Raw genomic sequence first — 23,605 nt, 5'->3', positions numbered from 1 at the left:
CCTGTCTTATCATTGTCTAAACTTGCCAAATAGTTTCCATTGTCAAACTTCCCTCTTATCTCCGTGCCAGTGGTTAAACTTCAAGCATTGGGTCATTGTGTAACGTTTATCTGTTATTATTTGTGAGGAAGCTATCGGGTGTTTTTCATGGCATTCAATACCAACATCAGTATTGCATATCGTCCTTCTATATGGTGGCTGTGATGTTTTGAATGAGAATGTCTCCCGCGGACCCACATATTCGAACCCTTGCTCCTCGGTTGCCGTCACTGTATGGAGAGGTTTAGGAGGTGTAGCCTTGTTGGAGAAAGTCCTGGAGGCACTTTTGAGAGTCTGAAGACTCCTACCATTGGCAGTTCTTCTCTCTGATTGCAGTTCAGGGTGTGAGCTCTCAGCTTGCTGCTGCAGCCTCCATGCATGCCTGCTGCCATGCTTCCCTACCATGAAGGTGATGGATGTTTGTCCCTCTGGAACCACAAGCTCTAATGAACTCTTCCTTCTGTACATTGCCTTGGTTATGGTTTATCACAGCAATGGAAAGCATTGTCAGTACAGTGGCGTTTACAAATACAAGACAAATAATTTTAAGTCATTTTAAAAAGTAATAGCTTACACTCACAAGAGGTCATCTATTTTAAGCATGCAGTTCTTTAAATCATCCAAACAAGGTATCAAGTATTTATTATTTATCATAAATATTTCCTCATGTTTTCTTACTGACAACGCCTCCCACCCAACCTTGGACAACTTCGATTAGTTTCTATTCATATAACTTTGGCTTTTCTGAATTTTCATATTGAATGATACCATCTGGAATTACTATATAGTCTTTTTAAATTTTCATTTATTGCTTATTATTTGAAAAATACTCATAAACAAATGAATAATTTTACACAGGTTGTGAGAAAAATATTTGCAAGATATATATTTGGAAAGACTTGAATTTAGATATGTTAAATCTTCAGTAAAATTGGTTATCTAGTAGCAGATGGTCAGCCCTGAAAACATACACATATAAGAAACATTACAGGAAGAACATGGCAGAGTTTGGAGGTGGGAAAACAGAAGGGAAAATGATGTAATTGTATTATAATTAAAGATAAACCAAAGATTTGAACAGACAAATCACCAAATAAGATGTACAAATGACAAAAATAATACAAAGACTCATAGTCTCTCCAGTCATTAGGAAACTCTCACTTGAATCATAATGAGATACCACTGCATACCAACTAAGATGGCTAGAAGTTAAACACCAACAATGCCAAGTGATGGGCATAATGTGAACAACTGGAGCACTTGTACGTAATTAGGATGTTCCAAGAAAAAGAGTTTCACGAATTCTAATAAAGCTGTAACTATTTAACCATGTCTAAGCAGTTGCCTTTAATATTTACTAGAAAACACTAAAACATGCACATTGACACACAGACCTTCCAAAATATTTATAATTGTTTTATTTATGATAATGCTGAACTGGAACCAATTCAGCTGATGACTGGGCAGGCAAGCAGGGACATGAAATACAATGAAATCCTCTTCTATAATAAAGAGAATGCAATCCATGGCGTAACCAACCAAAGGTGTAAATTCCAAAAGCACACAGTTTAGTGAAAGAATTATAAACTAATGGTTATATAGCTCTGCCCATGGCCATACAGCTGCAATGTCAACATTTGCTATACTTGAGTAGGAACATCTCAGATGTGAGGCCAGCAAGCCACATGGTTAGGTCATGTCTCAAAAAACAAAGCAAAACAGCAACACCCAAATACACAGGAGAAATTTGGAAGGCTTTAAAAACAAAAAGTAGTAAACATTTGAATACCATAGACAAGGTATGCTGTATACTATACCATGTAATCATCCTTGACCACAGAGCATCCATTTAATTATGTGCATATTAATCAATACAACGGTAATTACCAAGGGATATTTTTAGAGTTGAGTTTTCATGTGGTTGTTCCTCCAATCTTAAATTTGGTTTTATTTTTCTTAGTATAAGTTTGTCTGTGTGTTCATGGAAGGTTAAAGTGCATCAGTAACTAATCAGGACCCCTCCAAATACACTATACTACATCCTTTACTATTCCCCAGTAGTTCTAGCTTTTGTATAGAATTGGAGAGGGACATACATGGTCCATGCTCTCAAACTATGTCATTCAGCTGAAAGAGAGTCCAATCCAGTGAGGAAGCTGAGGAGTAGATTCAGTAGTGGTAGATCCAGTCTATATGGCTTAGTGGAAGAGGAAAAGTAAATAGTCCTAGGACCCAGGGATGAGGATTCACAGATAGTGAGTGGGTGTCAACAGTTTTCAGGTGATTCCCTAAGTGTTATCTCCTCAGAGATGCTATCCTGCCCGCCAGGGTAAGTATGTCCTTCTCCCCCAGTCTCTTTATGCCATACCACCCTCTTATCCCTCTTATTTTATTTGAGAATAGCCTGTACATTTATATCTTTGTATTCTTTTCTGTCTTCTTGCCCCAGAGTTAAAGTTCTTTAGCTTTTGTTAACTGACATTTCCCAATGTATGATAGAGTCTCACACAAATTAGGTGTTCTAGAAATATCAACTCAGTGAAATGAAATCCAATTAACTAAGAGTAAATCAGGAGGTAATAGTAAATGTCTGAAGAAATAATTAGAAATTAACTTCTAAGACAAATTTCCTCATCTGTCATAAAGATGAAATGATAGAACCCACGTAAATTACAGCACATAGCGAGCCCAGAACTGTAGCAACGACAAGGATAGAGCCCCTCACCATAGCAACAGCTTAAGACATGCCCACTTCTCTGGCTCCATCTCTAATCATTTTATTTTTCACTGTTGCCAAAAAACACCTCTTTTACTTTTTCAGCATTCTTTCTACTCTTTCATTATTCTAGTCACTCCCCAAGAACGTTGGGGTTGGAACCAAAGGCCTAATCTTGAACTAGTCCACTTCTTAAAAGATGTCTTAGCTTCTAATAGTTTTAGAAAACTTTTAGTTCTGTGTGACTTGGGGGTCTACCATAAATTGCAAATTTGGATTAATGAAAATTTTAAACTATTATGTTCAACCTCAAATACTATGTGTTTATTTCTCCATTTTAAGAGATTTTTGTATTTAAAATTATGCATGCAGGTGAGTGCACATGCACAGATGTCCACATAGGCCAGAGGAGTAAGAACTCCTTGGAGCTGGAGTCACAGACAGACAGCTGTAAGCCACTGGACACGGGTTCTGGGGTGGAACTCTGATTCTTTGGCAGAGCAGTACATGCTCTTAACCACTGAGCCATTTCTCCAGCCCATTACATCACATCTATCTCTTAAACAACAAAACCTGTCACCATTTGATCTCAATATCAGCTTGAAGGAAAATTATTTTGTGATTTCCCAAGTGGAGGAGAAAGAAGAATCAGAAGAATGGATGTAAAGATCAGCATGCTGGGGCAGAGATGACTCTTCTCCAGAAAGCTCTAGAAGATGAGCTCTTCTTACAGTCAATCCAGGTAGTTGCAGCTCCCTTGAGCTTAGGTTGGCTTGGTCAAAGCCCATGTTGAGCCAGAGCTCTGGGATGGTCTTTGAGCTGCTTGCTGAGACAGAGAAGTCGGGATGCCGATGCTGGTAGCTCCCTGCTGGGCCTGTAGGCTCTGGAGTTATGCCTCTAGGAGTGTCTCCTGGGCTCTGGAAGCTTTGCTTGACCATGTGCAGCATCTACAGATGGAAGAAACTTAGGACTAACTACAGTTTCAATGTAAAAGTCATTGAAAAATATATATAACCATACTTTAGTCTTGCTTTTGAGTGGCGGTAAAAGTACATATGCTCATACTTCAGCCATCACTGCTACCCCTCATTAGAGCCGTTCATCTTTCCAATGTGGATCTCCACATGCATTAAACAGTGAGCTCTCATTCTCCTGCATGTGGGAATCACCATTCTGTTTTCTGTATCTATGAATTTGACTAATCCAGGCACCTCATGTAAGCAGAATCTTAGAGGGTGTTTTTCTTTTTGGAACTGTTAATTCAATGTCTTCAGGGTTTGTCTACATTGTAGTGTGTGTCAAATTTTATTTTTTATGGCTGAGAAACATTCGATTGTCAATTGGGTATGGCGGTGTAAACCTGTAATTCCAGCCCTGGAGAAGTGGAGGCAGAGGGATCACAAGTTTGAGGCTAGCCTAGCCTACATTGTCACAATAAAATAAACCAAAACCCCATAGTCTGTGTGTACCCATTTTAATCGAGTCATCTGTGAACGGACACTTGTGTTGATTTTGCCTTTGCCTATTGCAAATAATCCTTCTGTGAACACTGCAGTGCAAGTATTTTTTTATTATCTTTTTGAGTTCCTGTTTTCACTGATTATACATACACCCCTGGAAATGAAATTACGGGATCATATGTGAAGTCCTCATTGAATGTTTGAGGAACTCCAGGCTGGTTTCTATGACAGCAGCATCGTTTCTCTACCAATGCACTAAACTTTCGGTTTCTGTCAGCACTTGTTTTCCGTTTTTCAATAGTATCGAGCTTACTGGGTATGGAGCTATATCTCATTATGGTTTTGTCTTGGATTCCCCCGGTGAGTATAGATGTTAACCATATCTTCATGATATGGTTAGTCTTTTTCTGGGGGGGGATACCCATTCAGTGCCTTTACTCATTTTTAAATTGTGTTGTTTTGTTGTTGAATTGTGGGAATTTAAAAGAAATTCTGGATATTGATCTCTTTTGGTGTATATGGCTTCCAAATATTTCCTCCAATTCTTTGAGTGACTTTAAAAGTATTTTTATTTCTTCTTTGACAATTTCATATATCTACATCAATTATTTTAATCATATTTGTGCCCATTATCCTTTCCTCTCCTCCTCCTCCCACTAAGGAGGAGCCCCTTCTTTCCAACAAGCTCCTATTTCCATGCCTTTCTGTGGATGTGACCTACGGAGTTTAGTTACCTACATGAACTTGGGTGGGGGTCATGTCCTGGAGCAGAAGCACCTCCACAGCAGCTCCCCACTATGAAAGGTGGCTCCCCCTGAAGCTACCTTGTAATTCCCCTCAAAAGTGTCCTTTCTGATGTGCGACAGCTTTGAATTTTGACATAGAATCTTTCTCTTTTGGTTTCTTTTGCTTTTTACTGCTCATATTTTTGTCATTCAGGACCAAGAAATGATTCCAAATTCAGAGGCATATTTCCCCCCTGTTTTCTGCTAATAGTTTTAGGTCTTAAATTTGGGTCTTAAATGAAGAGCATTTAGCAGTAACATTTACGAAAGGTATGTGATAAGGAATCAACTTCTCTTGCAGAAGAATTTCAATTTCTCCAGCACCATTCGCCTCCAGCCGAGTGCCTCCTTAGCAAGGACTCCTACAGTGGATGTTTCCAAAGCTGCTGGTTACTGTTTCAAAGGTTAAACAAATAATGATTAAGTTGTACATCACTTAAGGTAGATTTTGACCCCTTGTAAGTTGAACAGTACTGGAGATCTGAGATCATTGACATTCCTCAGGAAGGACAAAATAACTAAAGCCTTCTTGGAAAGCCTGGAAAGTTAAAGAATATTCTGCTGATCAAAGTACAGCCGCCTGGTTCGCGGCTCTCAAATTGCCAGGCTCAGTTGGCTGGAGTGGTCTCCCTCTGGCCTGGCGAGCTGGGAGGCTGCTGAGGAACATGTCCTCACATTTTCTCTGGGGTTTTGTTACTTTATTGATGATAGCCAAATTGGATGGCGAAACTGGAGAGCTTGAGGAGAAGCGACAGAAAAGGATTGCTGATCTCCACCAGTAAGTAGATGGCTCATTTCTACTAATGTCCTTGCTATCTGTCACAAGGAACCAGGTACGTAGAAGTGCAGCATTTCTGGAGGAGAGCGGTGGCGGTGGAAGGCCAACAGGGAGAAGATTGGTGCTGGTATAAGGAATTGGTTTCTTATTCACAATTATTCTTTGCCCACTTGTGAATGAGTCACATCTGCAATTCCAGGGAAATACCATTAGGAAATTCTCAGAGAACAAATGGTAGACGAGCGGAGAAGATTTGGCTGGGTTGAATGCAAGGTGAAGATATAGAAAGTCTACTGTTATTCAGCAAGAAACTGCTTTCAAATTAGATTTGCTAATGACTGATAAATTCTCTGATTGAATTGTATAGGCCTCGGATGACTACAGAGGGGGGAAACTTGGTGTTTCTTACAAGCTCTGCCCAAAACATTGAATTTAGAACTGGATCCCTTGGAAAAGTCAAATTAAACGATGAAGATCTTGGTGAATGTTTACATCAGGTAACGCACTGGAAAAATACAGATGTTGCTTTGTATATCCATCTGATGTAACTTAGTTGTCCAGCTCAGTATTGGTCGGCACCTTGAATCCTGAGCATAGAGAACACAACTGGAAGATAAGTTCTTAAAAAGAAGCCATAGGAAGGCTTCATGGTGGGGAGAGAGGGATCACTTCCAAAAGAGGAGGCTCACTGTGCAGTTACAGATTCCACAGTCCAGAGCAGATCCAGAAAGAAAACCCAGAACTCCTCCAACAGGGAGGGAAGTAAGGAGAGGGACCAGAGGCAGGCACAGGTGTGCTCTACGGCATCTTTGCCACCACAGAGTGGCCACTCACACTCACTCTCATGCTGTATTGAATGTTTTCCATATGCAGCTTTGATGACAGCAAGCTGTGTGTAAGCCGTAACGTTAGAGCCGGCATTTAGAGCTGTGTCTGGGTCACACACGGGTTGTATATTATGTCCTTTGACTCTCAGGATTTCCCCATGAAGGTGTTTATTATTACTCTACTTATAAGCTACAGTTTTTAATATCCAAAAAATGCACAATAAATGATTGGGGCAAGATTTAAAATTCAAAAAGTCTCATTCAAAACCATACATTGTTGTGGTACTGGGGAACTGAACCCAGGATTTTTACACATTAGGCAAGTTCCCTATCATTGAGCTCTATCCCCAGCCCAACATGCTTCTTAATAAATACCCTGAAATGTTAGTATTAATGGGGATACATATAAAAAAAAATTTTATGTTGCTATAGAAGAGAATCAATGAGGTTACGCCATATCTATTGTGATCTAATTATTATTATATGTGGTGTTGCACTGGGCTTTATAATAGGTAAGGCGTTAATGCTTGCTCTTGTAAGATGGAAATGTTTTTTACCCTATCGTTATTCTTCTCCTTTTTCTTCATTTCTTTTTAAAATTAGATCCAGAGAAACAAAGATGACATTATAGATTTAAAGAGGAACACATCTGGTCTTCCTCAGAATATACTTAGTCAAATCCAGCAACTTGACTCCAAGGTAAGGCTGACATACACGTGGCACACATTGTAAGAGCAAATGAGTTCTTGTTAATCCAACTTTGTAAGTAATGCACTTTTCAGGTGATGTGGTATCAACTCGGTTCCATGTTTAGATGTTTACCATTATCATTGTGAACTTTGGGGTTAAGTGGTCTAACTGTAACGGAGGGTCAGGAGTGGTGGCGGGCGGAAGGCAGTAAATGCTCTGACAGGGACTTGTTGCTCACGTTCTGATAGCATCTTCCTGGCTGGTGGAGGGGGTTATCACTGTCATTTGTGCCACAATCGCCATGTTAAAGAAGCAGAGAGTCAGCTTATCAGTGGGTTGTACTCCTTTTCAAAAGACCTTGGAATAGAATGGAGAGGAACCCCGGGAGGGAGAGGGATGAGGAGGGACAAATCAATGAATGAAAACCAGAACAAAGCACGTCCCTAAAGAAGATCAACATCCCATGTGAAACATCTACACCAGCTAACTGATGCATTTTCTTCTCCACTACTGCAGCTTGTGGATCTTGAGAGGAATTTTCAGAGTTTGCAGCAGGTAAGTCCTATGACTGGATAGTCCCTGAAAATATATAAACATCATTTCTAAGGTAGATGTGGCTATTGCTTCTCTGTAACCCTAGTACTTAGGAGACTGAGCCAGGAGGATTGAGAGTTTGAGCCCAGTTTAGGGTACACAGTGAGTTACAAGCCAGCTTGGGATACATAGTGTGACTTTGCTTAAAAAAAAAAATAGTAATTAATAAAAAAAAAAAGCTATTTTATTTTAAGGGGTACATGATCAATATCAAAAACTTGATTTTCCAATGTTTGATTCTTGTTTCAACTTACGTCCCCTAGGATGCTTGTAAGGACCCGGGGCACTATGCCACCATAAGGCCACTAAGAATGTGAGGTCTTTGACCTCTGAGTTCACAGCCCACAGGCCCCTCCCCTAACTGTCTCCTTTCGCCATGCTGCTGTGGACTTACTTGTATACGCTTAGTCAGCTAGCAATCTCCCAACTGTCATCAATAACTGGGTTTCAAAAAGCCACAAAGCCTCTTCAAATTGAGCTCAGGATTCCAGGGGTGTGTACAATGTCTCCTTAAACTGCACTGGCTGGTAATTCAAGTTGAAGCACTTCCCAGAGCAAATACCCTATAACCCCGCCATGTGTAGGCCCAGCTGTGTAAGTTTATGCCTTCTGCCTTCCTTGTGGGTAAATGACTAAGGCTTCTGTTGAGACCACAGCCTTCTGCCCAAAAGATGCATAGAATCTGTCAGTACTTACAATTCCATATGACATTTCTGCAATTTCCAGTTGATACCATCCGCTCTAATAGTCACAATTTATTTCCATGGCAATTCAAGCATTGTCTTCTACTTTGGGAGTAAAGTTTGATGAACAAGTTCATGCTCCCTTTTTTTTTTTTTTAACCACTGACAATGGATTCTACCTCAAGCCTTTATCTCTTCAGGAAATAGCTGTGCATATGAGAATGAACAAGGAACAGTGCGTGTTGTGGAGCAAAGCAGCATGGGCATTTTTTTTTTTTTTTTTTTTTTTTCCGAGACAGGGTTTCCCTGTGTAGCTTTGCGCTTTTCCTGGAACTCACTCTGTAGCCCAGGCTGGCCTCGAACTCACAGAAAGCCTGCTTCTGCCTTCCAAATGCTGGGATTAAAGGCGTGTGCCACGGCCACCCAGCCGCATGGGCATTTTCTAATTCCTACAGTGCTTCCCAGTTTCACTACTGGTCAAGAAGCAAAGATTGTGATCAAAATGAGCTTTTGCCGGCCTCTGCCCCACCATTCAAGAAGAGTTTTAGTGATTTCCAATGTCAATTTCTTTCTGCTTTTGGATAGGATAAGGGCTCCGCGGTCAGCACAGCTGCTCCACATTGTCTCCTCCTGACTGCTCACTGATTTCCCGTCCCGCTGGACCCCCACAATCTCTGGCATTTTAATCCCTAGACAGCATTGCTTTTGTTCACCAGAAAACTCATAAGTTTGTGGCAAATGTTCTTAATAATGTCCTTTGATCCCTTAATGGGCACAGCTCATTGTGGTTCTGGAACAGAGACAAATCGAATGGGGGAAGAAAGCCGAGTTCATAACGAGACACACACATGTGCAGTCCTGTGATTCAGGACAAGGGCGGAGGAGGAATGGGCTCGGCAGCAAGCAGCGCCGGGCCAGTTGGGGGTCTTCTAGCTCTGAATTTTGTCCCCAGAACCAAGTTGAGTTCCTCTGAGCCTTTGGTTGTACACGTGTATCCACATAATGAACACTTCGTCCCTGTTTTAAACAGAATTTTACCAAAACCAATACAGTAAAAATACCCTGATTGCATCATGACTTGCCCTCTATGAAGCCGTTGCCTCTGCACCCCCAAGTCTTTACAAAGTGTACAGAATTGAAACTGGTAGCTGACGAAGGGTGAGGTCCCCCGTTTGTGTGGACAAAGGTAGTCCTGTTTGCTCAGAGCGGTCAGGTGAGCAGAGGGCGGGAGGTGTATCTCAGCTGGCCACATTTCAAACAAAGGGGCTTGGAGAGAAAAGAGTTCAGTCATCTGAGCCAAGGCAGGAGGGGTGGTAATCAAAGATGATCAGTTTTCAAAGGCTTATCTAGAGGTACCTGAGATAAGACCACTAGGCAAAAGAATGGAAATTTCCATTTCATTTTCTTAGCGCAACAGGAACACCCATTCTCACATCCACACTTGAACCCTTTATTCCTATCTAGTAGCACATATTTCTCAGATGAATGATGCTTCTAAGGAACAGGGAATCATCTCCCCTATTCATATTTAAAGTATGTAAAGTGTTAAGGAAAGTGAGCACGGTTGATGTTTCCACAAGAGAAATGACTTGAAGGATAATGTGAGTCACTGGAGGAAGTCTGGAGGAAGCCCTCACCCGGACTGAAGCCTGCCCTGCACTGGGTGCCGAGGACTAGTACTGTTTTCTGCCTGACTTTGACTGCTCTGTTGTTTTCTAGAATGTGGAGAGGAAGGTTTGCAGTAGCAATCCCTGCCTCAATGGTGGCACCTGCGTCAATCTGCACAACTCCTTTTTTTGTATCTGCCCTTCGCAGTGGAAGGTGAGTCACGTTATCTTTGACTTAAAAATCAAAGAACTGCTGGCAGGTGAATCAGCACCGGTTTCTTTGGGCTCATTCAGACATATCTAATTATCCACCAAAGTTTCTAGGGTTCTGTGGCCTCAGGAGTCAGAATGAATTGTGCCAAGTGGTGGTAAAGTTGGTTATTTAACTCACTGAGTCCTTGGCCATCTTCAGCAGCTCTCTCAAGTGGGTAAGGAAATGTTAGTTCTGTTAGCATTGACTTAAGTAGTTCAGCACTGGAAAGCATGGACTGAGTCTTGGAATGCATATGTAGTACTCTTGGCCTCTTTTAGCAGTAGAAAAAATACAGCTAGCAGATATCAACAAAAATCAACAGAAAGATCACTAAGTCAGGCTGGGCGGTGGTGGCGCACGCCTTTAATCCCAGCACTCAGGAGGCAGAACCAGGCGGATCTCCGTGAGTTGGAGGCCAGCCTGGTCTATAGAGCGAGATCCAGGACAGGCACCAAAACTACACAGAGAAAGCTTGCCTCGAAAAACAAACAAACAAACAAACAAACAAACAACCACTGAGTCACTATCCCTGGGTACAGCATCTTTTTGAAATAAGGACTGTCTATGAAAGGATTCTCCTTTTGTGGCCACTGTGCTCTTGTGAGGAGCTCCTTGGTTCCACTGGGTCCAATCAGAGTTCTAGAGGACTCTTACCCCAAGATTAATATTAGTAATATAGTATTTGGCTTTACCAAGGAGTTACTGTCCACATATAAGTCATTAAGTGTATCATGTAAATATTATTTCATAAAAGCCCATGTCTTATGGCACCTTACTGAGCTCCTTACATCTCTGCAGGGTCTTTTCTGCTCAGAGGATGTTGATGAGTGTGCAATCTACTCAGGAACACCCTTTGGCTGCCAGAGTGGATCCACCTGTGTGAATACAATGGGGAGCTTCAGGTAACTTCTTTTAAAAATGTCACATGCATTTCTGAAGGACAAAAACACCAAATAATTAAAAGTATAGAAATTAACGTCTATAATACCAGAAAAACTAGGGGCCCCATAGGAATCACTTGACTTCTATTGAACGTATTCATAGATATTTTTGCTCCAATGAATAAAAACCTTTCACCCCATGAAGAAATCATTTTGGCAGCATCTCTGAGGAAGAAGAAGGCCACCATGACTGCACAGAGCAGTCAACAGAGCATGGTGCAAGCTGAGCTGATGCCTGAGACAGAAGCAGAGCCTTAAAGGGCATCAATGATGTGGGATTATGTGGGGGACAGAAGGGGCAGCCCCCCATTCCAGTGCCCCCAGTGTTGCGTTGATTCCAGGTACTAGCAAGCTTATAGTTACAGTCAGGATAGTTTATTCAGATTATGTAAGAATGTTGGCCAAAATGAATCAAAGGTCAAAGTGATGTTCAGAGAATCAATTAACTCACTGCATTCTCAATTAGCCACAAGGTCACAGTCATAGTCCCTGGGCAACTCGTCTTCTTTCTAGATTCATTTTTATCAAAGGATCCACTCACGGCAGGCATCTTCTGATCACACCACCCATAGTCTTTCTCAGGAAATCATCTCTTAAACTGAGCTAGACTTCCCAAAGCCTCTGTGTTCCCATGGTACTTGAGCAGTACTGGCCACCAACGCCAGAGGCCTGAGAAGCATCTTCTGATAATCAAGTCACAAAGTTTAGGCCCCGTCATGGTCAGATTCACTAGTGTATAGTTTCTTAATGTCACGTTTGAGAAGAATTTGACATTATCTTTTGCTATATTTTTGGCTGCTGCCTGTGTTCTGAGGCTCCCTAAGGATTAAGAAGCCGGTTTTGCTAGGGTGTGAACTGCTCATTGTGCTGCAGGATAATCTAGCTTGATTGAAAAGCAATTCTTTGCTCCCTTCCTTGTGCCTCTGGTATCTTGTAACAATATCCTGCAGAAATGAGTGGAGTAATTTTATTTTAGTCCCTGTCGTCTCATAACACATGTTCTCAAAAAGTCACCACAGTCCTTTTGTTCCTTTAGCCTGAGGTTTAAAATTTGGTTCACTCTAGGTTAATAAACTCTACTCATGCAGACTTCTGCTAGACATGTAGATAAATTCAATTATTGGGCAAAACCCCCAAAGACCTCTACCTTAAGTCTAACACTATGTGATCTGAGAGGCCTGACCATAGGGCACCATGAGCTGAGGCATTAACAAGAGCCACAGCTTTGAAGGGACAACCAGTGAACTCCTCTGAGGACTTCGCTTTTGGACTTTGGATCTAATTGAAATGATGCCAGTGCCATTGCTGTTAGTCACATTCTAGCTCCAGGTGATTCCCTTGAAAGCATCATTTCATGGTTCCTGTTTATGGGTGCTTATCAAGCAGAATTTCCATTTGGAGTTATCAGTGAGAGCTATCCCAACTTGACTCCTAGCACATATAATTGCTTGCCTCCCCAATATCTAGTAATGTCCTGGAGATTAGATATAATTCCAATCTTCCTTTATCATCACTGTCTTTTGGTGTATTCTGTGCCACTAGAGTGATGGCTGTGTGGGTGGAGTGGGAGCCATCCACACACGCCATTGCTATTGCTTTTCAGAGCACTATGCTTTACACCTACCCCTGTAAAAGTGGAAAGGGAGGTGGGAGCCTGTAGCATACACAATTCACAACTCTGTTGCATGTCCAGGGTGAGACACACACAGGGGAAGGTGAGAGGAAGAGAGTGAGACCGAGAGAGCGAGCAATGAGGAAGGAGAAAGGGAGCAAGTGAGTTTATTGGTTAAGAGCGGTTTTGAGTTGGTAGTGTCCCTTCGCAAGACAGTATTAGATGTGTTCTTGGTCCCCGTGTAAAGAAAAGCACAAGGACCTCTTGTGACTCTGGGCTGTTTATTGTCTCTAGTCACCATCCCTCATAGCTCTGCTGGGGACCATTAGAGAGCAGAACATTTGCTATGCCCTCTTCTTGGTATGAGAATAGTTCATGAGGCCTTGAGAATGCCAGTTGAGTATTTGTGTCTTAAATACATGAATTCAGGTGTGTCCCATAACATGTATGTGTGTTTTATCCTGTGTGAGAATACACACATGGACACCCATGTATGTGGAAGCCAGATGTAGCTTCTCAGGTGCCATCCACCTTGGAGGGTTTTTTTTTTTTTGTAATTTCTATTACTATTTCATTTTATGTGCCTCAGTGATTTGCCTGCATGTATGTCTGTGTACCACATGCATACCTGGTGCCCACAGATGCAGCCAGAAAGTTCTCTGGTCCTGCCTGGCCCCGTGGTCCCACAATCGTTTATAAAATAATCACTCAGAGGCTTCTATTAATTACAAAGTATATGGCCAATGGCTTAAGTTCTTTGCTTGCTAGCTCTATCAGCTTAAATTAACCTGTTTCTATTAATCTATGTTTTGTCACATGTTCTGTGGCTTTACCGGTCTGCTGGCATGTTGCTCCTTGGGTGACAGGCTAGCTTTCTCTTTCCTATCTCTCTCCTTGGATTTCTTGCCTGGCTATAACCTGACCCGCCACAGGCCAGAGCAGCTTCTTTATTAACCAGTCATAACAACACATATTCACAGCATCCAGAAAGACCACCCCACAGCACACAGAGGCCAAAGAGGAGTTTGTTCCTTGGATCTGGAGTTACAGGTGGTTGTGAGCTGCCCTGTGGGTCCTGGGAATCAAACCCAGGCACTTTAGAGCAGTGAGAACAGGAAAAGATTAAACTTTACCTGCTTCCACTAATTCTTGTGGCTTGAGTCTTGCCCACAGCTACTATGAGAACTAACAGAAAGATGGTTTTTCTCTTCTCAATGTTATGGTTTCATCTTCATTGGAAAAGTTGTTTCTGATTGTTTTCCGACTTGCATTATATGTAAGACAACTCTTGGGGTCTGACATATTGACATTTATAGATAGCATGTGTACTTACAGTGTAGATCTACTATGCTTTCTAGGAAGAAAACAAGCTCTGTTTGTTCCCAGGCACATGAAGCTCATTCAGTAATAAATCTTAATAAAATATCTTATTTTATCTCCATATCATTGGTGGATTTTTAAAGCATTGCAAAGTTTAAGTAGTGAAGATAATCTTGATAATCAGATGGTAGTTAGGTATTAAACTTATTATCTCTTTCAGTTACTCAATATACTGATATTGAGCCATAGACTCTAGAACAATTTATATAAGACTATGGAAGGATATTTGGTGTCTTCTCAGTTGACATGTACAGTTATAGTTCCTTAATACTGAGAAGCCTACTTTTATTCTACTAGAATGAAACCAACAATAAAAGACTTTTGCAAGAACTAATAACTAAGGGCTGGTGGGATGGCTCAGCAGTTAAACACACTTGCTGAAAAAAAAAAAAAACTAAAACTGATGACCTAATTGGATCCCTGGATCCTATGGCAGGAGAGAACTGAGCCCTTATCTCAACACACACACATACACACTGTGTTATGCATATACCCACACTCAAACCCACATATCGTATACATACACATACACACACACACTCAATATAATTAAAAGAAATTAATATCAAAGGCAGGAACACTGGTTAAGTAGTTTTAAAATACACATGTGTGTTTTATTATTGCGTCATAGGTATTTATATGAGGAATTACTCTTTTCCTTCAAAAGCCATACTGAATCACTTTGAAAACATACTTTCCATGCAAATGCCATTATATTAAAAGGACACAGTTGTAAAGTCTTCACACTTACTTACTTTACCCATGAGAACAGAAATACAACACAGAAAAATAATGGAGCTGGAGTGAAGCAGACCTGGGTTTTTACTCGGCTTCTCTCAAATATTAACTCTGGCTGTAGGCGATGCATATCTGTAAAAATAAGATTAAAATGCTTGCCTTTGAAGATCATGGCAAGGAAGCCTATAGTTTACTTGGTTTATTTTCTGCCTCCTCCTCCTATTATCTAAATTTAAATGAAAGAAGTCTACCTTGTATCTGGTTTAAAAGAGTATAAGATTAGTGTCCACTCATCTCCAAGTATAGTTAGGCAAAAGTCAGTGGGAACTAAGGAGAGAGGGTGACCCTCAGGTGTGTGGCCACAATCTCCTTTGACATCTTAATTTTCCAGTGGTTAAGTTCTTAGCTGTAAGAGAAACACACTTCAGAGTACTTCCTAGAGAGGAATGCCTTTAGAAGGGTCATGAGTTAGTTAGTAGTGGGCAGAGGGACCATGGCACACCCTATTCTGTATCTAGGCCTGGCTCCTGATTGTTTTCCAACTCCCTTCTTGCACTCTTACCCACACCTTAACTTCTGTGATTAGCTGAGCCCCTGGTATCTTTAATGCATGTTGCTAAAACAATCTTTCCACTTTGTAGCAAGCATTCCTTTCCAGAACCCTCAGACACCAGCTCAAGGTTACAGGCATGAGAGACAGACATGCCATGCGGACAGACACCTCCTCATCCTTGTCTCTGGCATCAGCACTGATGTTCAATTCCCTTCATGATGATTCTCTGCTGGAATCTAACAGTGATCTCTTAGCTTAACTTTTTCATTCTCTAAGGTTTGGTCAGACTTAGCCTGTATGAGTCCTTCATCCCTTGCCATACCTCTCAACCCCTATTCCTACTGCTTTGCAGATACACAGCTAAGCCAGCAACTTAAAGAGCCACACAGTAACTTAAGCGAACTTTCCCTGTTTTATTTTTGTTCATCTGACTTTTTCTAGTGACAGAGCATCTCCTGACATCTAGGTATCCTACGATTATTATGTTTTTTATGCATTAAAATATGACTATGAAGGAAATATCTCACTACCAACTATATCTCTTCCTCTGTACTATAAAGGCACTAGGCATAGATCATCATCTGTACTTGCTGGCAGGTGCCAAAGGATGGATGCTGAGTGAACTTGCTGATCTTTCCTTTTCCCTTCTTGAATGAACTCTGTCACCCATGGTTTACAGACGTCTGACCTTTGAAAGTACAAGATTCTTTTGATGACTTGAGATCAAAAGAATTTATTGCTGTAGTTCAATGAAATGTTGAGTCGTCATTCTCTAAGAGCATATTTGCAAAGATAACATGTTCACTCAATGCTTTGCTTGGAGAAGAACTGGGAAATTTTATTCTAACGCTGCAGCTGACAAAGCTGCACTGTTGGTTTATTATTAACATTATTGGTTTGCAATGTGGACTTTTTTTTTTTTTTTACTAATGCTAAAATAGACAGCTTCTGGTATTAAAAACTCAAACCCTGACATTGTGCTCTTCTCTTGTATAACCAACAGATGTGACTGCACACCTGATACGTATGGACCCCAGTGTACATCCAAATATAATGACTGTGAACAGGGCTCTGAGCAGCTCTGTAAGCATGGCATCTGTGAGGATTTAGAGCGAGTGCAACATGGACAGGTGTGCCCTTTCCCCCTCGTGCTCCTTGTGGAAGCCATAGTTTCTCTCTCCACATCCCATTGCTGACTCTGGCACTGTGCTGGAAGTGACCGCAGAGGTGAAGTCACTTCCATCCCTTAGCAGGACACACACAGAAGGAGATGACATATACAGAAAACGACTCAGAAAATAGAAAAGTCTGTTATGTAAAAAATGAACCCTCTAATTATTCCTTCATGAACCTCTCTGTGAGGCATGACCTCCTAACCTGTGAGTCTAACAGTGACAAGACACGCAAACATTACAGGCTGTCTTGTCAACAGCATCTTATGTCTGGATTGTTCTGGCCTTGAGTCCCCATGAGTAGTGCAGACTTTTTGGATCTACATCTCTGGTGTCCCTCTGTGCTTTGGGTCCTACATGCCTAACTCTCAGGGTAGCCTGGCCAGTTTTTCTTGTCATGATTATTTTAGTTATTTATTCTTAATTCATTTAAAAATTCTGTGTGATAGAAAACAGTTCCTTCCAGCAATAGGGGAATAGGGGAAGGAATGAAGGGAAGGGTGGAGGGAAGAAAAAAAATGTTCAAAGAAGGAAATGACTGTCCCAAGTCTGTGCCTATTTGGGTGTTTATCCCTTTAAAAACATAGCCAACTGAGTTCATTGACTTTAATTACAGGTCTTGACTATTGCTCTTTTCTGGGCATCTTTGCGATAAATTATATGATCCTCTTATTCTGAAATAAATATGTACCCATCTCCATGGTCTAGTCTAAAAGCTTAAATCACATGGGAAGGAAAAGAATCCACTCAACTGGCCTGACACAAATGAATGTCAGACAATAGACAGTTTGGGGTTTGGTGAGATTCTCCCCTCTTCCTGTTTGATTATTCACTTTATTGTTTTTCTGCCAGCCAAAATTTAATTGCATCTGTGACGCTGGGTGGACAATACCACCAAATGGCATCGCCTGCACAGAGGACAAAGATGAATGCAGCCTCCAACCTTCCCCTTGTGCAGAGCATGTGCAGTGTTTCAACACACTAGGCTCTTTCTACTGTGGAGCTTGCCCAAAAGGTACGTTCTTGGAGACACATGATAGGCTCTGAATACCACACAGACAGGGTACAAGAATCAATTTCCCCCTACTAATGATGGATAATAAGATCATTTTTTTGGAAGTGTCTAAAGCTAGCTACATGTCTTACTCAAGACCATCTCACTGCTAGAGCAGGTCCTTGGTGGAGCTGGGAGATATGTTAGAGTGCTAAGATCCTACTTTGGGACACAACTGGACATAGAAATTGAAGGGTCCAATCTTGCATTGCTGTGGCTGTCAGGTGGCTAGATTGGTGGTTAAAAGCCATACACTATAATCCTACTTTTTCAACTAGCCAGCTATTTGTAAATTTGGGTAAATTCCTTGACTGTTTTGTGTCTCTGCAACAAGCCAGTAGTTCTGCCTTCTGTGTGTCCTTAAATATCCATATCCTTGCTATAAATAGAGGTGTTTGGCTTCCTCAGTACTGAGGACTGAATCTTTAAGGGAAGCCATTGTATTATGTTGAGTTGCTGAAGAATCTGAACTCTGTACTCAGAGATGGCCTAAGTTTGAATCCCAAGCTTCCTCTCTTAATGACAATGACATGAGGTCACCACTACCACTCGGCACAGATTTGTAGGGCATGTGTCGTGAGCAAAGCACTGTGCTGGGATGTAGGTTAGCTGTTAACCGGACTTCAGGGAGCTTATCGGGCCACTTTCTACTCCTGGGTATACTTAAAGAGTGCAGCACAGATGGAAGACCACAACAGCAGTTAATCTTCTCTGCAAATGGCACTAAGGTGCCATCTAAGTGTTACAATTCTACAGCTACAACAAATGCCAAGACATGGGAAGAGAGTCGTTTGCACTTTAAATACGAGGAGTTGAGGCTTGGAGAGATTAAATAACTTCTCCAGGTACATAACACTTGTGGTAGGCCAGATCCCAATCCAGGTCTGCCTGGCCCAGCTGAGCTGCAGGGCACTCCCTGTGTCACACCAAGGCACATGGACACCTAGTGCTTTCCTTTGGAGATGCGTAGTTCAGTGAGCACCTGCATGATGTGGGGTAGAACTAGCAAAGCTAAGGAGAAAGCAGGGCGCCCCTCCTGCCTCTCGGGAACAAAACTTGCAAATCGCTAAATTCTTGAAGGTAATTTATGATGACAGTCTTTCATCAGCAGAAGTCAGAAAAGTAGATGTTTTAAATTAGAGAATGGTCAGTGTATGCCTAATTCTTCTTTTTCTTATTTGAAGAAAACAATGAGAAATTGAAAGCAAAGTTTTTGTTTTTGTTTTTAATCACTTCATTTTCCCAAGTCTTAAAAGTTGTATATGTTGCTTATAAATGTAAGGAACTACAAGAATACCCGTATAAAAGGAAAGCAGCATACCATGCCCTGAAGATCATCATTAGGGGTAGAGTGCATTTCCATCAGCTGTTCCTTGTGTACTCACCTAACCATGCTCGAACATGATAATTTCCTTAAGTCAGTGTGTGAAGGGATACCCCACCTTATCCACCATTATAAATATGCTAAAGGTTTGAAGATATCTAAACATGATTATTATTATGATAATGAATCAGGAGACTAATACTAATGTTGTCATAATTGACTACAACATGAATATCTAAAGGTGACTCTCCACCTTTAATCTCATCTGTTGTCTTCATGTGTAGAAACATAGGCATCGTTTTAAGCAATTCATGTCAACAGTCTACAAGTGAATCCCATTTACCCACCACTTTGCCAGAATTAGATTATATACATCTAGAACAATTTTGGACAACCTGTTAGGAACCTCTCATTTTAATGTATAGTTTTGTGTAGAACAAAAATTTTCCTTGTTAGTTTTTATTATTCTCTAAATATTCGATTAATGAATTAATTAGTTTGTGTTGAGGGTGCATGCCATAGCATGCCTATAGAGGTCAGAGGACAAATTGGAGTTAGTTCTCTCCTTCTATCATGTGGGTGCCACGGACTGCAGTCAGATGATAGGGCTTAGTAGTAAGCGTCTTTAACCACTGAGGCATGTTGCCAACCCAGAACTGTTTTGTGGATGTCTTAACTATCTGTATTTCTTCCTTGTTGTTAACAGTGCTAATCTTGCAAATCTTCTCCACATTTTTTCCTAGGCTGGCAAGGAAACGGTTATGAATGCTACGATATCAATGAATGTGAGATAAACAATGGCGGCTGCTCTGTGGCTCCTCTTGTCCCCTGTCTCAATTCGCCTGGGTCTTTCACCTGTGGGAACTGCCCACCAGGTACTGCCCCAGGACTGCACCAAGCTTCCTGATGCCACCACAGCCAATCCACTTACAATAGAATCTGTGCTCACTTTAAAATGGTTTCCAAGGCAAGAAAAGGAATGCTCCAGAATGTTTAACTTAAAGTGTAGATTCGGCGCGCACTAGTACAGCAAAGTAAGAAAGGAACAGGAAATAATGCCAGCAGCAAGAGCAAACAGGGAGAAAACACAGGGCTGGGAAATGCTTCTGTGAGAATCTTTAGATCCATCACTCCACTGTTACCACACATATGTATTTATTTAATACATGCACTCGTGGACTGCTGCTCACAGACAAGGCTCATAGACATAACACATGTTAGTTTCCTTTTTCTTCTGGAAAGAGGTCTTTCTGGCTGTCCTCTAGTTTAAATACAACTAGTCTCCAAGAAGCTCTTGACATTGTTTCTCACCCTCTGTGTGCTTTGGTCAGGTTTCAGCGGTGATGGGAGAGAGTGCACACCCTTGGATGTCTGCTCAATCAATAACGGAGGTTGCCACCCAGATGCATCCTGCTCCTCAGCTCTTGGTATAGGTAATGACTCGCCCCTTTTTGTCCTTAGATGTTTCAGTCAAGCTCTCTCAACAATTCCGTAGTCTAAAAGTAATTTTTTTCTCCTTAAAATTCCTTTGGGGGATAGCAAAGTCTCACTCTGTAGCTCATGTGACCTTGAAATACAATCCTCCTGCCTCAGTCTCCCAAGTGCTGGTGTTATAGGCATGAACTACCATTTACAACTGTCAAAATTCTTATTTTGACCTTCCCCCCCCCCAAAAAAAAATCCAACCATCTCAAAACCCTACAACAATCTGGTACCCTTGAATGATCTACTTTGACTAGAAGTTGTTTCCATGGTAATTAATCTGAGTAATCAATTAATGACTTTAGTAAACAAGATGGAGAAAGGGAAGGACATGACTGGAGTTGCACCATCTGGCTACACCTGGCAGCACAGAATCTATAGTATTTATTTTGAGTATTATGGATTCAGCTGAAATAAGGAGTTTACTTCTACAGAAGGGAAAGTGCGTCTGGCTGTATATTTGCTGTGGTACTGCTTAAAAGAGGGCCAGCTCATCTGTGCAGCAACACACCTCTTTAAGAATTGTATCATTGTATGTCCCAGTCAACAGTCAGAGAAATGTTTGTGTACCCCAGCTCTGACAATTATAGCTATCATTTTTTGACTTGATACATTTAAAAAAAAATTTTAAGACACGGTTTCTTTATGTAGCTGTGGCTGCCCTAGAACTCATTTTGTAGACCAGGCTGGCCTCCAACTCACAGAGATCTGCCGGTATCTGCCTCCCAAGTGCTGGGATTAAAGTCATGCGCCACCCCCCACTGGTGTCTTGATATGTTTTAGAGCCAACAGTTAATTGCTTGGTTTTTTTTGTTTGTTTTTTGTTTTTGAGACAGAGTTTATCTGTGTGTAGCCCTGGTTGTTTTAGAACTCACTCTGTAGACCAGGCTGGACTCAAACTCACAGAGATCCTCCTGCCTCTGCCTCTTGAGTGCTGGGATTAAAGGTGTGCACCACCACTGCCTGGCTTGTTTCTTATCTCCTTTAAACTGTGCTTTTGTGTGACTAATGAATAAAATGTTCCCATATTTATTGATCACTTTTTCTATTTTTTTTACATACTCATTTGCTTTCTTATTACTTTGCAATTTTCGTGTGTACTGAGGAAATGATCTTCCCATCTGTGTTGTGTTTTACAACACTTTGTTCATAACATGTTGTTGCCTTGGTTCTGTATTAGTATTTTCTATTTAGAGGCTTAAGAATCTCATAACCGCCGGGCGGTGGTGGCGCACGCCTTTAATCCCAGCACTCGGGAGGCAGAGCCAGGCGGATCTCTGTGAGTTCGAGGCCAGCCTGGGCTACCAAGTGAGTTCCAGGAAAGGCGCAAAGCTACACAGAGAAACCCTGTCTCGAAAAAACCAAAAAAAAAAAAAAAAAAAAAAAAAAAAAAAAAAAGAATCTCATAACCAAAGAATAAATCAGTTTTTCTTATTTTTCTTGTGTTAGCATCATGTTGAGAAATGTCTTTCCTACTGAATCCTTTACAAATTGTCTAGTTTTCTTTTGCTACATTAGGGTCTTCAACAGTTTTAGAATTTATTGTTCACTTATGCATCAAATGAAAACCCAGATGAATTTTGTTCAAATGGATATTCATAATTCATCTATTAAATAATGTCACATTCCCTGATTTTTCAAATTTTCATTTTTATTTTTACTAATGCATCTTTAATGTTCATATATAAATAAGAATATAGCCGGGCGGTGGTGGCACACGCCTTTAATCCCAGCACTCGGGAGGCAGAGCCAGGTGGATCTCTGTGAGTTCGAGGCCAGCCTGGGCTACCATACCAAGTGAGTTCCAGGAAAAGGCGCAAAGCTACACAGAGAAACCCTGTCTCGAAAAAACCAATATATATATATTATACATATTTCTACATATTTTCACAGGTCTATCCGTACATGGTCATATACATTGTACATGTAGGAGTGATCAAATGTTTATTGAATGATTAATAGAGTAGTCATGTAGTCAAGAACAGAATTTCTCAGAGAAAATCATATGATTTCTCCCTTGGTCCCATCATACTTTTCCTGTCTGACAATGGTCAAGGCACCTCAAGCCTCTCCCCTACAGTTTTCCCTTTGTGAACTAATGGCAGTAAGAGCACTCATTGCCTAGAGTTCTTGGGAGACCACAATGAAACAGACTCTTATGAAAAGAATTCATTTTTAAGGACAGAAGCTGGTCATATTTTAGATGATGTGAAGTAGCATATCATGTTCTTTACTGATCTTCACTGAAGGCTGTGATCTTGTCTGAGGATCAGTTACAGCTGTCCAGGCCAAGTATAGCAGTGTCTGAGTTTCCTTATACCATTTCCCTCAGTAAATACTTTAAAAGAAATAAATACATAAAAGAACACATCTTTATGCAATTCTTTGTGTAGGGAAGATACCTGTATATCTTATTTTTTAAGTTCAAAACTTGCAAGTACTGTAACCTGTGGGCACAAAAACATCACTATCTATGTTGTAAATTGGTCACATTACATAATTTATTCCATTTGAATTTTTCACTAAGATCATCTATCCATTTTCATCAGTATTTGCTGGTGGAGGAATGTGCTTAAATTAATCATCATATTAATTTTCATGTATTATTCCAGCTATTTTATAGTGATAGAAACAATGTATTTCTGCTGTGACATGTGACCTTTGGCCATTAAGGAATCCGAAAGTCTCTGGACATGACATCTGGTGGAATTTTTTAAAAATATTAAAGGGGTACTTGTTCTAAGCATTACAGAATGAAATTGAAACTTTTGGGTGTTTTAATATTATTTTAGGTTTTATCTCACTCATATCGTAGTTATTAGTGGTACTGAAAGATTCAATTACTTTATATTTTTTTGACCAGCTTCTTCCTCTGACCATTTAGATTGTCATTGCTTGAATTTTGTGACATGGAAGC

At 40.8% G+C, this 23,605-nt stretch overlaps 1 protein-coding gene across 2 annotated transcripts in view; it reads left to right on the top strand.

Annotated features, from left to right (window-relative positions):
• The first annotated feature begins 5,662 nt into the window (after positions 1-5,662).
• Cubn (cubilin) overlaps positions 5,663-23,605 on the top strand; it is a 233,806-nt gene continuing 215,863 nt past the window's right edge. Inside the window, exons 1-10 of one of the 2 annotated variants that reach the window (XM_059263605.1) lie at positions 5,663-5,778; positions 6,146-6,275; positions 7,209-7,304; positions 7,812-7,850; positions 10,292-10,393; positions 11,231-11,334; positions 16,660-16,786; positions 17,681-17,843; positions 19,950-20,081; positions 20,538-20,633. In XM_059263605.1, the coding sequence (XP_059119588.1) occupies positions 5,666-5,778; positions 6,146-6,275; positions 7,209-7,304; positions 7,812-7,850; positions 10,292-10,393; positions 11,231-11,334; positions 16,660-16,786; positions 17,681-17,843; positions 19,950-20,081; positions 20,538-20,633 (1,102 nt within the window). In that variant the 5' untranslated portion in view covers positions 5,663-5,665. Of the gene's footprint in view, positions 5,779-6,145; positions 6,276-7,208; positions 7,305-7,811; positions 7,851-10,291; positions 10,394-11,230; positions 11,335-16,659; positions 16,787-17,680; positions 17,844-19,949; positions 20,082-20,537; positions 20,640-23,605 lie in introns of both variants that reach the window. The other variant, XM_059263604.1, reaches the window with a different exon arrangement.

This window comes from Peromyscus eremicus, chromosome 5 (genome assembly GCF_949786415.1).
Source record: "Peromyscus eremicus chromosome 5, PerEre_H2_v1, whole genome shotgun sequence".
Lineage (NCBI taxonomy): Eukaryota > Metazoa > Chordata > Mammalia > Rodentia > Cricetidae > Peromyscus > Peromyscus eremicus.
The sequence above is the reverse complement of the archived record's forward strand: the minus strand, read 5'-3'. Positions and strand labels throughout refer to the sequence as shown.